Source organism: Drosophila navojoa, chromosome 2 (genome assembly GCF_054131105.1).
Source record: "Drosophila navojoa isolate 15081-1374.11 chromosome 2, UAZ_NAV_1.0, whole genome shotgun sequence".
In the NCBI taxonomy this organism is placed as follows: Eukaryota; Metazoa; Arthropoda; class Insecta; order Diptera; family Drosophilidae; genus Drosophila; species Drosophila navojoa.
In genome coordinates, this window is record NC_142890.1 from 19722050 (window position 1) to 19737572 (window position 15523).

The 15523-nt window shown below is 38.5% G+C and overlaps 3 protein-coding genes across 11 annotated transcripts in view; all 3 read right to left on the reverse strand.

The window, feature by feature from the left end:
• SNF4Agamma (SNF4/AMP-activated protein kinase gamma subunit) overlaps positions 1–9203 on the reverse strand; it is a 74881-nt gene extending 65678 nt beyond the window's left edge. The window contains exons 1-3 of one of the 8 annotated variants that reach the window (XM_018106157.2): positions 9042–9203; positions 3559–3738; positions 3300–3457 (exon numbers count right to left, since the gene is read on the reverse strand). In XM_018106157.2, coding sequence (XP_017961646.1) covers positions 3300–3457; positions 3559–3706 — 306 coding nt within the window. In that variant the 5' untranslated portion in view covers positions 3707–3738; positions 9042–9203. Of the gene's footprint in view, positions 1–1040; positions 1951–2279; positions 2556–3299; positions 3458–3558; positions 3739–5603; positions 5622–9041 lie in introns of those variants that run through there. The other 7 variants (XM_089265477.1, XM_089265474.1, XM_089265473.1 and 4 more) reach the window with 7 other exon arrangements.
• Positions 9204–9555: 352 nt separating this feature from the next.
• meigo (Solute carrier family 35 member B1 homolog meigo) lies at positions 9556–11048 on the reverse strand. Its single transcript, XM_018106348.3, has 3 exons — positions 10693–11048; positions 10174–10635; positions 9556–10114 (listed from the first exon to the last, which is right to left on the reverse strand). The coding sequence occupies exons 1-3, from the start codon at positions 10895–10897 to the stop codon at positions 9762–9764; spliced, it is 1020 nt and encodes a 339-aa protein (XP_017961837.1). The 5' UTR covers positions 10898–11048; the 3' UTR covers positions 9556–9761.
• Positions 11049–11209: 161 nt separating this feature from the next.
• Usp8 (Ubiquitin specific protease 8) lies at positions 11210–15523 on the reverse strand. Of its 2 annotated transcripts, XM_018106215.3 has the most exons (9): positions 15416–15523; positions 15077–15356; positions 14432–14938; positions 14201–14363; positions 13514–14047; positions 13037–13450; positions 12536–12766; positions 12015–12469; positions 11210–11946 (listed from the first exon to the last, which is right to left on the reverse strand). In XM_018106215.3, exons 2-9 carry the CDS (start codon positions 15169–15171, stop codon positions 11613–11615), a joined length of 2733 nt encoding a protein of 910 aa, XP_017961704.1. In that variant the 5' UTR covers positions 15172–15356; positions 15416–15523; the 3' UTR covers positions 11210–11612. The 2 variants fall into 2 exon arrangements, with proteins under 2 accessions (XP_017961704.1, XP_017961696.1); XM_018106207.3 differs by having other exon boundaries at positions 15077–15512.

Genomic DNA, 15523 nt, shown 5'->3' on the forward strand with positions numbered 1-15523 from the left:
AAATCAAGCTCATATGCAAAGATCAACAAAGTTCGTGTATGAAATCTTTGAGAGTCTTTTCTGCTTTGGCATTCTTAATCATTTTTAGTTAAAGAGAGAGCAAGATTGAAATATATAAATAAAACAACATTTTATACGCATACAAATTATTAAATATTCTAATAGCAGCTGTGTTGTCATTATACTAATTGATATATAAGCAAAAGCCAAACACGGAACAAAAATAATTTTATTCTTGAGGGACTTTGCAGTGAGATCGACAAATCTAATCAGATTGAAAGTAAATGTTTTTTGTTTTTTATTTTTTGTTAAATAAACATGTGACTGTTATATACGATCACACAATTGTTTATAATGGTTTGCCTATTTAACGGTAATTGGCATACACACACAAAAGCACAACTCGTGCCTGTTAAATGTAAACATTCTGTATTAGCCACAGACATTTAAAGCAAAACTAAAAACTGTTTTTCCGTTTCGAACTATACTATTATTACGCTAATACAATATAGAAAATATTTACAAAATCTCAAAAACAAATAAAACCAAATAAAAGAGAAACCTACGCTTTGAAGAGCTGCCTTAAATAGAAAAATAATAATAATAATGATAAAAAAATATACATTTAATCCATTTAATTTTGTAGAGTTTCTATTTGTCTTTACGGAAGTTCCTTGAGATGAAACACATTAAATGTTAAACACTTTTTGCCATTTCATCTATACAAATACAGAAAAAAAAACAATGTGACGGATAAGATAACAAAAAACTAAACTAAAACTAGATGCTAATGAGTAAATCTGCTATATAAAAGATTCAACTTATAAATACGTTTTTTTTTTTCTTTCAAAAATTGTCTAATTTCATTGATCTTTTGTATGATTTATAAACCATAAAATATGGCATACAAAATGCAAATAAGAACGCGATCTCATATCAACACAAGGAAAGTAAGGCATAATAAATATAAATCCATATTATATGTTAAATTGAAACATCATAAAATATAAATTAATGCCAGAAAAAAACAAATAACAAACCTGAGTTTAATCACAAACTGGAATTTGTTGTTGTTTGTTGTAGAAATCACAATTACTTTTATATAAAAAACTTAATTGAATTGTGTAGCTCGTTTGGCACTCTTCTTAATAATCACACACACTTAGGCACTTAAACGCATACGTACATATATGCAAGAATACATATACAATGAGATACACTTGGAAAATTTAGGGGTTGCTTGATTTTTGTAAACAATTTGAGCTGTAATTAGAACACGAATTTTGGTTGCTTAACATTTTGTAGTGGCATAATATAAAGATTAAACTTGAATTATTATGCTGTTTTCGTACTTTTTTTTTTTGTTTTTTTATATTTTTTTTTTTATTATTTTTGCAACCCACTTGAAGCGTTGTCGCCTGATTAGATTAATTTATAACACACAACATTTAGCTAATGTGACGTGTTTGTTGTTGTTTTATAATTATCAGACATATTGTTCAACAAGCAAATAAATCACATACGCACCGCACCGTACACGCAACAAAAACAAAAACAACAACAAACAACAAACAAATTTTTATGCAGGCGCGCGCACTTCCACTTTGGACTTTCCAATTGGAGCACGCATCAGAAACTGATCAGCAAAGCGGACAACTCAATGCACACAGCGCGCATGAGTGTAATAGTGATAGAGAGTGCGAGAGAGAGGGACAGGGAGCGACTGAGGCAGCCCGTTGCCTGCATGACAGAGTCGAAATTAATTTTATACTGCAATTGTATTACAACAGAGGCTCGCTGCTATGGGGAATTTCCATTGGTTGTTGTTGTTGTTGTTGCTGTAATTGGTTCCTGTTGTTGTTCTGTGCGTTTAACAGCTGATCAGCATACGCAGTTTGGCAGCTGGAAGCCGCTTATTGATTTTGTGTTTCGCTTGTATTTGCTTGTTATACATATGCAATATGTATTTGCATATATATATATATATTTCTTTTTTGTATTTCGTTTACAAAGCGTTTTGCGCATTACACTAAAGCAAATCATCTACAAGTGTTTCTGCTCGTTGCTATTGTTGCTTTTGTTTTGTACAAATTTCTTTGCGATGTCGACGTCAACGCAATAATAATGAAAAGCTTATCACAGAATATTTAAGCGACATGGAAAAATAACAGAAGCCATTTCGCTTGCTTATATTGTACAAACATTTGTACGCGTTTCTTTGATTTAATTTTCTGCCAAAAAGGCGCAACAGGTAAACACACACAGGCACAAACACATACACACATGCAGCCCACTGACAGGCAGCATTGGCGCGCGCGCGTTGCCCGACTGCCGCGTTCGATGTGGCCAATCACAAAATGAATTACAATTTACGCACAATTTATATCGCCTGCACTACATTTAACTTGTTGCGGCTGTTAATTGTACGCCACAGCTGGAAACTTGGGATGGGGATTGACGCCAATAAAAAAAGAATAAACGTAACGTTTTGTGACAAAATACGAGACAGAGTAATATCAACTTAACACGACAAAAATATATTGGTACTAAATTGTTATTGTGCAGAGTGTGACCGCCGCTGGCAACTGTAAAAATATCGTACCATGTGATACTGAAAAATACCAATTGTAATAACACTGATCGCATATTGTAAACAATCTAATCATATTGTCGTATACAAAATCGGAGAGAATACACAAAATTTTACTCTATACGCTGTAAATTATGGCAAACTGTGTGTTTTAAAATTGCTACATAAGATCATGTCATATTATAAAACAGGTAATTTAAAACAGTTACAGCCGTTATATTAAAAACTTTACTGTGCCTGTACGTGTATTGACCCCAACAAACAAATCGTATTGTGGTCTGGCAGCACTTAAAGCTGCCAGGGGTGCAGAAGCACGCATAGCAGCGAGCTTTTAGTCGCGATGCAAACAATGGCGCCAAATTCAAGTTACATTTGATTTGGCGTCGGCACTAAATATTTTTATCAACTTTAAAATTAAAATGTAACGCCGTAACCCACTCACACGACGAACAGCGTTTTTTTTACTCTTTTGCACGCCATTTGGTGGCGCATGCAAGAGAAAAACTCCATGGGAAAGATTTGTTTGTACCAGCGAAATCAATAAAAATGGCGCATTGCAATGAGAAAGGCTGACGACATTGGCGGCCAAGCAACCACCAAACTAACCCCCAGACCAATATTTAGAAGCCCCTTGGGTTGGCCATGACGGCATATTTCAGATGCTAAGATAATAAGTAAATGAGCCGATGCTCGACTCGTCTCGGCTTACCTGTTCAATGTCAAAGTCCCACTCTGGCGAGGGTGAGCGTCGCTCTGCTACCCCGCCGGGGGGCGGGGTGCTGACTGCCGGGGAGCCAGCGTGCGGCTCCTCCGGTATAACGGCGAATCTGCCGCGCTGCAAAATCGGTGAAATGGCGCCATAATTAGCTGCAACAAAGTGAAACAAAGAAAACAAAAACAATAACAATGTCAGCTTTTTTTGTTGTAGTCCAGCTAATTAGTGAGAGGGAAACGGATTGTTCACTTACATGTGGGTATGAGACGAAAGCGGCCCAGCGTCGTCTCTGGGGGTCCCGCCGGCTGCGACGATGTGACACGAAAGCGTCCCCGACGAGCGGCGGTCACCTCCTCGTAGCCCCCGCCGCCTGCAGCGGCTCCACCAGCGCCGCTTGGCATGTTGCTATACAAAGCTCACTGCTATACAACTGCTGCAATAGACGGAAGCGAGAGAGAGAGAGAGAGCGTTAGGCATTGTTGAGTAGGTGAGTCAGATGCACGCAGACTAGCTGCTAAAATCGATAGGTCAACTGGAGTTGACCAACAGAGAGGGGTTTAGGGTGGGGGGGAGTCGCACGTCTGGCGCCTTCGAGTATGCAGCAATTCGGCATCTTGTGCCAAATATACGTAATCGCAGTTTCTGAACAAAAGGAAACACTCTGTGTCATTCAACTGTTCCCGCTGTGCAAGAGGCAACGGAACGAAATGCCGATGTTAGAGAGAGACAGAGAACAGAGGCAACTGCTGTGCTGCTGGCAGACAAAGCGGCGTATGTGCGATACGAATGTAAAATTGAGCATGCTCTAGATATAGGGTATGACGATTTTGTTGCACTGTTTACTCTAATATGCAGCAGATAGCAAATGCCATTGCTGTGTGTGTGTGTGCATACATACATTTCTGATATATAGGGATAGGACACTTCACTTCGAAATAAAGTTGCCTACTTGATGAAGGATCTATAATCTATAACAAAATATTTTTATGAATAATAGCGTTGAATTAAAGTATGTAAAAAGCCTTGAAAGTAAGGCTATTAGATCATACATACATATATGTAAATCCCTTATCAATAGCCTTGAAAGTAAGAATATTAGATTATTCATTTATGTAAATCCCTTATCAATAGACAACAACACACATAGTGTACACGTATAGTCGTCTAAGTAGTCATTCCTTATCGCTAGCTTCGTTAAAATAATGCAACAGTAGAATCAAGCTGACGGTTAATCTATCAATTACGAAGCCGACTAGTTGTATGAATAACTACCCATTTCTAATTTTCGTTATGATTCACAATGCGGGAGCGTATGTTCGACTAGCAGATACCCTGAGCACAAACCCTACTGTGCACAGGACGACAGCTCCTAGTCAGAACTAGGAAATTTTTGTTAAGCTTTTGTATTTTTATTACTATTTATTTATTATCTGTAAATATATATGATATACATATATGTATATAGGTTATCGAACTTTTGTATTTCACAATACTTTTATTTACTTGGAATCCAAATTTTCAATTGATTCGTAAAATTCGTAAACTAAAGAAGGGAAACTTCCAATTAGGTTATTTTCTCTTGGTTTGTCACTCATGCTACGAATTTTCATATGAATTGTATATCGCATAAAACAGAGTGTCTAATGAGTCATAAACTAAATTGAGTGTCATACCAAACAGACACAACAAATAATAAAGAAGAAAGGAAATAGATGTATCCACATATATGTATAAATTTACACGCGACTATATATACATATATATATGATCAATTAAAAAACAAAATTCAAGATGTGACGCAGTAAAAATATGCTGTCTTAATCAAAATAAAACTTGATTAATTAAAATGTTCGCAAGGTTTCAATTGCTCGGCGTATTTCAAAGAGGAGATATATAGGGAGAGAGAGAAAGAGAGCGAAAATAAGTGTGTGTGAAGGAGCGAGAGGGAGTCAGTGAAAGAGACACAGAGTAAGAGCAAGAGCAAGAGGCAAGATGAAACAGGCGGCAAATGGAACAGAATTAATAGATTATAAAAAAAAAAAAATAAGTAAATAAAAAAATAGAATAAGAATAAATATGGATTAATATTATTATGAAAAAATTTACTATTATATTATAAAACAAATTACGGGAATACGCTGAGGTCAAACTTTATAAAATGAAATATACAAAAAAAAAAAAAAAAAAAAAAAGAACCAGGAAATTGTCAACACTAAACTAAACTAAACTAAATAAATTTCATCACTTTTATCAATGATACAAAAAAACAAAAATTCGTTATTTGAATCTTTTAATTACCTAATAAAGTAATTGGTTAAACACAGTTTTTACAGCTTTGAAAATGTTTGGTACATATATAATTTGTTTACTTATTTTATAATAATATTTTAAATATAATAATAATTATAAAAAATTAAATGAGCTTTTTAATTATTTGTTACAGAAAACAACATTTATTTGTATTTGTATTTGCATTTTTGTTTTTTTTTTTATAATTTGTTTTGTCTTGTTTTACTTTAGACACTCTTCGCTACAATTGCGCGCTTTTGCGTTTTGGTTGCTCTTCCGTTTGCTGTTGTTTTTGTTGTTCGCTTTCGAGACGAATCCGAATTCGTTTCATTTCAATTCGAAACGTTTGCATAACACGCACAACCAAACACAAATGAATTAAACACGACCGTGTAGTATTTTATATACATAAATTATAGTATTTTTATTGTTATTATTATTTTTTTTTTTTACAATTAATGTACCATATTTTATTGATTTTAGAGAAATAAAACGAATTTAGAGGAGAGGCACGGTTAATGTTTGCGGCGGCTGCAGCCGAATTGCACTTTTAATTTCGCGTTTTGTTTTATGCAACTGAACAGCAGCCCAGCAAAACAGCACGAAAAAAAAAACACACACACTTAAATTGGCATGGCCAAAAACAAACGGCAGTAACAACAACAGCAACAATCGCAGCCGAAAATGCGGCCAAAAAGAATGCAGCACCAAAATAAACCGAAGCCCAAGCGAAACGAAGCGAGCCACAAGCAAAATGCAGTCGACAAGTCCGCAACTTCGAGCACTAATTGGCAGACAGAGAGTAAGAGCGGAAGACAGAAAAAGAGCGAGAGAGAGAGAGAGAGTGTATGCTAGTGCAACTATAATCTGTGTGTGTGTGAGTGTGTTGACAAACGCGTGCCACAGTTGGGGTTCATTTACTTGTAGAAATTAAAAAGAAAACAGCAAACACAATGCAAACACAAACGCAAAGGCAATAACAGCCAAAGCAGGAGAGCGTAAGTGAGAGTGTGAATGGACTGACAGAGAGCGAAAGAGCAAGAGAGCAGCTGCAAGTTTAATTCATAAAAGTGCAGCCAGCAAAAGCAAAATGACAGAAATAACTGTAGCTGCAGCACAAACAAAGAGAGCGCTTCTTGCTCAGGCATCCGAAGAGCGCGTGAAATTATTCCACATTGTTGTTGCTGTTCAGTCAAGAGAGTTCGCAATATCTGCAGTGTTGACGTTTTGCCTTCAAGCAGACTCTTTCAGTTGGCGTCGGGATATTTGGACTGAAATCAACCGCAAATAGACAAAACATACGGGGCGAACAACAGCTGTTCGAATTGGCGTATACGCAATATTTTTTTAAAAAGACTGCAAACACGTGAGCCTAATTTGATTATGTGGGCAGGGCATCAAATAGTTGATGAAATAGGTCAAACTTTATGATGAATGTGATGCACAAATTTTATAAAATAAGTAAATAAATATAAATATTATTATTAATTAATAATTGAGTTTTATTTTATGGTTTATTTTAATTGAAAAAAATTTTTATATTATATTTTAATATATTTTAAATATAAATATACAGTGAAAACACAAATGTTAAGCCTTTAAAATATTCCAAATTAATTCAGAAATTATAAGCAGGATTTAAAATCAAGGATCCGATGTGAAAAATTCAGGTTTTGGGGAAAAGTTGTATAAACGCACATAACAGATTTTTTTTTCGCACAGCGTCAATCCATCAACAATTCAAAAAATTGAAATGTTGAAAGCAATATTTTTAGCAAATTTTAGACGAATTATTTCGTTAAGACTTTGGGCTGGCGTCCAAACATGTGACCCGGCTGGTGATGACATCATCAGTGTGGGCGGGCGAGTGGAAGTGAGGCAAAATGTGAGAGGGATGATGATGATGCAAGTGGCAGTTGCCGCTGTTCAAGCGAAGTGAAAGAGAATTGCATAGAACTGACTAAATGGCCAGACATTTGGGCATACACAAAGAAAAAAGCAAATATTTATGGTACAGAATTGTATTTAAAAATAGTTGCAAATCGACAAATTCAATTCATCTTTCTCTCGAAATGCTCTTTCTTTGGAAAGGCGAAATATGTTTATCGGTCCAAGAGGACAATAAATTGAGCACGTGACACAGGTGTAATGCTTCTCTTTTTAGGCGGAATGACCCTTATATCATCTCATTTCAGACACTAGAAAAGGTTGTCAGCATGCCAACTTGTTGAATGCATCGTACAATTTAATTTCCATCAAAGAACGTATGAAGAATGCTTCAGCTCTCTCTTTCTCCCTCTATCTCTCTCTAGCTTAAAGTTTGACACACTTATTATTAAAATTTAATAAACATCATATGTTCTAAAGATTGCTAATTTGAGAGTCGTTTTGAGAGATTATCATTTCTATGTGTCAATATTAAGATTGGGACAGACGGTCAAAGCAAATGGAACGATTATCTATGCTAATTATTGTTGTTTTATTTTGTTGCTTTTTGAGCAATTTTATTTTTCACATTTTTTAAAGCTTCTGTTAATTTATTTGCTCATAATTATCAGTGTGAAAAACCATTTAATACAAACACTCAAACAATCGCATATGTATGCGTGTGAGTGTCTGCAGAACGCGAGACTTTGTTTTGCATTGGATTCTTTATACGTATACGTACTATATTTGTATATATATTATATATTTTATTGACGCGCGATAAGAAGGTCCGCAACAAAGCGTTCTGATGGCTTTTTTTTTTTTTTTTTTTTTTTTTTTAATTTTTGCTATCTGTTAGCTGAGTGAACGCGACGCTTGAGCATAAATCAATTTTATAAAAACATTTATATACACATATTTATTTGTATATTATGTATGTATTCTAGATAGTTGATGGTCATTCAAATTAAATATTTTTACATAATGCAATGGGAGACTTAGGCAAATTTCGGTGATTTGCGAGAAATGGCTAGAAAAAGTTTACGTCACGCATAACCAACAGCAACAGCAGCAGCAACAACAACAAAAGCAGCTACGAAAGCAGCCGGCAAACGTTAACGGTAACAACCACCATTTTGGCATTGCAAGAGAGTGAGAGCGAACGCGCAAATGTCACTCACGTGTGATTCTTTCAGTGTGTGTGTATATATATGTGAGGGTGTGTGTGTGTTGTGGGAGGCTCTGTGGCACTGTTGTGAGGGTGTTTGTTAAAGCAGCATGTGCTTTACTCGTAGATCCTGCTAGCTAAATACTAAAAACTTGTCACAAGTCAAACTAATATATTTAAATAATGATGCGCTGCTTATCGCTGACTGCCAATCACTTTCGATTCACTTTGCTGCTAAAATTAGGCTCACACATATGCATACTCATGCACACATATACACAGTATCGCGGCGACCCTTGTCGCACATACATACCATAAAACAGCTGGCTGCAACAACAATAGCAACGACTCACCTAATAGGAAAATATTATATTCGTTTCACACAGTTTGTGAAAATTTCTCTGAACCGTTTTAATTTCAAACACTATTAAGCACTTTCCCAGCACACTTAAAACACATATTTGCTAGCATATATACATAATACTTGTATTCATTTGCAATTTGCAAAATTTGATTTCTGAGTAAAACTTGCTCTTAAATCCTTTTTTTTTTTTTGGCACTTTAACGATTTTGCCTCTGAAGGAACGTAATTTACAGTAGAGCTATAATTTAAATTAAAACACTCAGGTTAATATATATTGGACTCGAGCCGCGAGCGTTGACCGTAAACGCGCATTGCTAACGAACATAAACACTTAAAAAATCGGACATCAGCAGCGAACGTCATTTGGTCGAAGCCGCCTCGATAGCACGTGAAGGCAAATCGATATTAAAATAACGATGAATCGATGCAAATTGAACGTCACTGCGCAATCAACGCAGTGGCAACGCCTACACAACAGCGCAACAATTTAAACACAATCGCGATTTATATAAATTAATTATGAACTATATTTAGTTTCACGTAAAAGTATATTTAACTTAAATTGATTTGGAATGCCTTGCTCGTTCTGCTACTTAATACAACAAATTTTACTTTTGTACGTCTTTCAGCACATGCTTATTTTATACATAACTACAGGCGATTTGTAATGTACGGCCGAAAATAAAGCTATTATTATTTATAATAAATTCTACGAAATCAAGCTCTTTTCTTCCTCCTTAAGCTTGCCTTCGCCGGGAGGTGGTTTCTTGCTTGCCGTATCCTTCTTCTTGCCATACAGCATATCCGTAAACAGAGCAGCGAACACCAAAAGAGCGCCAAACCATTGTCGAGCGATTAGCACGTTGCCAAATAGCAAAACGGAGCAGAGGACGGTGAAGAATTTGCGTGTCGTTGTGACCACAGAACAAGCCAGGGGCCCAAAGCCGGCAACCATCAAGAAGATAAATAACTGGCCCAAGGCTCCGCAGAATGCAATCATGAATAAGTGGAACCATACCTCATAGTGACGCAAACCGAATTGTATGAACTCCACGCCCTCACCTGTCAAGTTATCATCATGGATTATCAGTGAAACCAACAGCACTCTTTACTCTGCTCACCTGTTACCAGCATGGCCACGCCCAGGATGAGTGTGCTCCAGAAATTCATGGACAACATCATCTGTTGTCCCGATGGCGCGCTTGCTGCACGCATTCGCTCCTGAATTGCTCCCGTCAGTCCGTCCATAGATAAGCTCAGAAAAAGCAGCAGCTCACCCAGGCCTGTTGTCTCTGTGGGCAAATTGGCGATCTGGCTCTCCTTATACATGAACAGTATGACGCCCAGCACAATAGTCAAGACACAGCCATATCGCGTCCAGCTGTACGATTTACGTCCAATTAGCACGCCCAGAATCATAACCGGAATCGGCTTTGCTGATTTGCCCACCACGGCTGTGGGATAGGGTACCCAGCGCAGTGCCATGTTAGTGGATACCATGGCCAGCAGATAGGTGAGCGAACAGGCGGCGTAGTAGCCTGTGTAGGTGGTGTCTTCTTTTTGGGGCTTTACAGTGAGCATGCCTGAAGAAAGGAAATAATAGAATATATTTGTGGAGATGTACACCAATCAAGATCTACCTTTGGCAAATAGATAATTGCAGAGGCATTGTACCCAGACGAGGGCCAGTGTATATGTGAACCGTTCACCCGTCTTGCCATCTGGTTGCAACTGGTCGCCGTACCGGCCCCGCGTTAATTTCTCTTGAACAATTCCGTAGAGAAAGTACAAAAAAAAGATGCCAAAGGCGTAAATTGCGAAACGACTCTGTTCTGGTACTTTCATCGCAATGGCAAGACGTGTTAACACTTCTATTCCCTAATTCTGTTCTTAAAAATAGTTATTAAACACTTGGCATTGTGTTTTCAATTGTAAAACTCTGACTTGGTACAATTAAACTAATACGTGGAGTTTAGAGATGGTCAAAGGTAGCTACAAATGTCAACGTGTTATCGATAAGAAGCGAGGGCTGCACAGTTTCTTAATCAAACTGATATATTTTTAAGATAGCGGGTATTTTTGAATGCAAATTAATTAATCGTGGGATGAACAAATTATAAAAATGTTCACATTAGTTTCATAAACAAAATATGTCAGTAGAAATTTAATTTCGTTTATTTGGTTTAAAAATATGCGTGTAAAATATACTAAACTATATAACGTTGCTCTTTTGTTTGTAATGCACTTAAATTGCTTCATCCATACAAATACTTCAACATATTGAGTTGTTTTTTCTTATGCATAAAAATAAAAAAAAAATATGCATATACATATACATCCAAATATTATCTGGTATTGGTAATGTTTTTTAAAATTATAAATACAAGTCAAAAATTAAACAACAACAAAAAGGCATTAATTAAAATAAGCAACAGTTTGCAGTAAATTGGTGAAGCGACTAGAGCTTAAGAATAAAGAAAAGCTAAGAAATAATAGGCGGAATATATATATAAATAAATTTGAGGGTGATCAAAATAAATAATAACGTTTCATTTGTGGACTATGATATTGACAGTTGCATTGGCGGCAGCCAGGTATAAAATAGTATATAGGCTGCACTCGAGACAACGTTTGACGTGTCCAGCTGCGAAACAACTTGATCATCGAACTTATACCAGCGTCCATAGTGGGCGCTCTTGCAGAAGGCTGTATAATGTCCACCCTCCATGGTGCCGTAGTGATTGGACACGGCATATAATTGGTATGTTTTAGGCGTCACAGCACGTGATTCGGCACGTGCTATATATGGTTTCATGTCCAGATTATCCAGCGGAAATTGTAAATAGTTTTGTTTCTTAATATAGGCGCCCGGGTTGCTGGGGTCCGCGTAGAAACTGTTGGGGTTACAAATATTACATTCAGTTCAAGAAATATTTGGAGTTTATCTAGTGTTTCGACTAACCGCTTCAAATGTATCACCAGTACCGGTGGCAACTTGGAAATGTCTAACTTCTTGATGGCATCCCGTTTTGTCTTACAGTTGGGACAGTTCCAGCCGTGAATTTTCTCACCACTGAAGTACATGTCCATGCATTGATTCAGATAGCACAGATTTGCATTTGCCGGCAGCTCCAGGCTGAGATTCGAAAAACACTCGTATGTGGCCGACTCCTTGGTGCAAGTCACACACTTGACGGTGCTCTTGATCTGACCATAAAATAAATGCAGTATTAGACTCTCCTGCGACTTGGTAAACTCCATCCACGCTTTCTCTGAGGCACTGATAACCTCTCGCTGGCGCGGCACATGCAACGTTTGCAAATCCGAATGCAGCCAATCCATGAGTATGGTCAAAAATTCATGGGAATCCTGTTGATCAACGCCGCGAAAGATCTTCTGATATTGTCCCACAACGTACTGCAAAAAATTGGAAATATTTTAATATACAATATAATAAGCACAAACTTTTACTCTCGTCCTTACTCGCAAATCGCGACTGGCCACACATTTATATTGTCCGTTCCACAGCTCTTTGATGAGCGCGGCCACCTCCTCGATGACCTGTCCATTGGTTTTGTTACGTCGACATATGTAGTTCTTGTACTTGTCCGATACGCAGAACTCCATTAACTGCGGCGTGTTGCTCAGACACTGTAGTATGCTATTCATATAGCAGGTGTTGCCCAGATTCTTGAGCCCCGTTAAGCCGCGACCCTATACGGATAAAGCAAAAGATTAGGTTAGTGTCCTGCCACTGAGCGGTTAGCTGCTTGATTTACGCGTCTTAGCGGAAATATGGAGCTATAAATGTTGTAGGTGGGCGGCCGCTGAATTTTAACACCCGCTACGCAAATCATTTGTGCGCTTTGTTGCAACTGAACCAATTGAATGCAAAATACGACAGCGCTGGGTGTGACTAGCTTGCAACGTGACGACTATTGATTGGTCGAACAGCTATTTATAGCCATCGGTGCAACCACTCACCACATTGTGCCCTATTACAGGTGAGAAATCACGGACTCGTGGCGCTGTCGTCTCCACGTTACGGCTCTGTGGTTTCGTCGACCGATCGTAGGCGGGTCGGATAGCTGTGTCTTCGGATATAATCGTCGGCTGCAACTCATTGAATGTATTGTTCAATGCGTCGCCTGTGGGTGTGAGTGGGCGGGCTGTATTGGTCTCTGCCGGTGGCTTATAATGCTTTTTCGCTGCGCGTGCAATGGACAGCTGGTGCTCGCGCTCGAGGCGATCTCGTTCATGCTGTTCGTCCAGCTGCTGGCGCTCCTGTATTTTTGATTCAATACGTTTAGTTGTCTCGTCATCATTTTGCAAATACTTCATCGAATTTTGCTCCTTGTAGCGATTCAGTTCATCGCGCAGTCGATTGTTTTCAATTTTCTATAATAGTTTATATTAATTAGTTACTATAGAATATATATATACCCTTTAAAAAACACTCACATAGTCCTCAGCTCTGCTTTCCAACTGTAATATGTTGTAGAGCACCTCCTGTTCTGGATAGCTTAGAGCTGCGCCCTCAGCATGCAGTTGCTTTAGCTCGATGATGCTTTGCCACTTCTTGGCCGCCGTGTCGAGTAGCATATCGTTGTGATGTGCCCGCTGCAGCAGCACAGTCTGATCGCGTATGATGTCATTGATAGGATTCTCCTGTGGCTCAGCAGGCTGTTGTTGCTGCTGCTGCTGCTGATTTGGCGAGCTCTGCTCGTAGGTGCGCACTGCAGCCGGTTTGCTGGCACGATTTATGCTGGGCCTTTGTTTATGCATTGCATTGGGCGCATTCATAATATCCTCCTTCATTGTTATGTCATTTATGGATGGATACTCGATGTCATCAATTGTTTCGATGTCATTGTTGTTCTGCTGAGGCGGTTGGACACTCGGATTGGTGCAGTGCGTCGGATACATCATGATGAAAAACTCGTAGCCGCCCTCCAAAATCTGTATGGGCGAGCGATAAGTAACATCTGGATCCCACTGCAAAAAGGAAAGTAAAATTGTAAATATGTTTCGAAAGATACATGTGGGCAATAATTGTTTTTGCTTATTCATAACAATTTATGCATAATATTTAGTTTTAGGTAATTAGTTTCTAAAACTTTGTAGCCTTTGCTGGGACAGTTAACGTACGTTTTTCAATATGTCCAACAGAGTGTATATAGCTGCATTGCCCGCGGGCTGGGCATCTTTAGTGTTCCAATCCATAAGCACAACCGACTCCTTGACAGACCGCGAGGCCCATGCAGCTTTGGCGCTGCTGCTTAGGCGTGCCTGCAGCTTACCCGCGGACATGCTGTAGGGAGAAAAGAATTTATAAATATTAAAAGCAGATTACGCAATTCTAAAGCAACCGATAATTACCCCGGCATTATCAGCTCTTCGGGCACATTAAATGCACAATAGTAGGTCAAATGAGAGTTCTCGTAATCGGCGCTGCTGCGGCAATCCATGACCAGCACAGAGTTCTGCTGCATGCGCCGGAAGAGTTCTTCACAGCTGATTAAACCCAATTGGTCATACGTTGGACTTGGCGAGGCCAATGTGCTAGGCTCGCCAATTGGTTCCTCTGGCGGCAATGGCAAGTTCATCGAATTACGACCATTTTGATTTTCTGGCGGCATCAGCTGCTCATAGCGCGTGCTCAGTGATTTGCTAATGAGCTCCAGGGTGTCCATGATGCGGCGATTTGATTCTGTGTCGCCCAGCACTTGCCGCACTGTCAGTTTGTGTTGATTGTAATCGGATTTTTCGCGTATGGCCGCCAACATGTTGAAGTACTTTACGTAAGTGATGTAGGCCAGCTCTTGGTCTCCATCCCGGCAATACTGCTCAGCGGTCAGGTACAGCTTACGAGCTGTGTTTAATAAACTGCAATGGGATTAAGTTTATTCAAATTTGTTTGTCTCGTTGACATCAGCGTAAAATATTGGATGCGCTCATATTCGGGTCTTTGCCGCAAAAATGAGGCGTCAGCGGTGAGCGGCGTTGCATTTGGTGTCGACTTACATTTTCATGCTCTTGTTACGCACGTCTTTTATCTCTGTCCACTTCTCCAGATCTTCTAATTTGTCGGCCATGTGCAGTTTCTTCAGTTGCGCCATTCTTTGTCCTATGTGTGTGTGTGTTTGTGTGTGGGGCAGATTCTAGTGTTTGTGTATAAAGGGCTTTTTATGTCAGTCCCGTGGCCGCAACTTTATGTGGGTGCAACCGCCTATAACGCACAGTTCGTGTGTTTGCCAAACAGTAATGTCAATTAACATAACAGCGACACAAACATGAACATTCACTAAGCAAACAATCTCAGTTACTTTAGCAAAATCGAAAATGATTACCAAGTACACTTACTACGCTCAAATTAGATTTAATTAAAGCATAGATTCAGAAAATGTAGAACGACGACACACCACGGCTTGCGAAATTTATCGATAGCCAGCAACAGCTGTGTCATTATAA

What these genes read in the sequence shown, in the direction of transcription:
- meigo (XM_018106348.3), bottom strand. Translation starts at nt 10,897, where the DNA reads ATGAAAGTACCAGAACAGAGTCGTTTCGCAATTTACGCCTTTGGCATC. An exon ending in CAATTATCTATTTGCCAAAG is followed by an intron (nt 10,636 to 10,692) that starts GTAGATCTTGAT and finishes TCCTTTCTTCAG; the next exon opens with GCATGCTCACTGTAAAGCCC. An exon ending in CGTGGCCATGCTGGTAACAG is followed by an intron (nt 10,115 to 10,173) that starts GTGAGCAGAGTA and finishes ATAACTTGACAG; the next exon opens with GTGAGGGCGTGGAGTTCATA.
- Usp8 (XM_018106215.3), bottom strand. Translation starts at nt 15,171, where the DNA reads ATGGCGCAACTGAAGAAACTGCACATGGCCGACAAATTAGAAGATCTG. An exon ending in CGTAACAAGAGCATGAAAAT is followed by an intron (nt 14,939 to 15,076) that starts GTAAGTCGACAC and finishes ATCCCATTGCAG; the next exon opens with TTTATTAAACACAGCTCGTA. An exon ending in TGTTGGACATATTGAAAAAC is followed by an intron (nt 14,048 to 14,200) that starts GTACGTTAACTG and finishes TCCTTTTTGCAG; the next exon opens with TGGGATCCAGATGTTACTTA.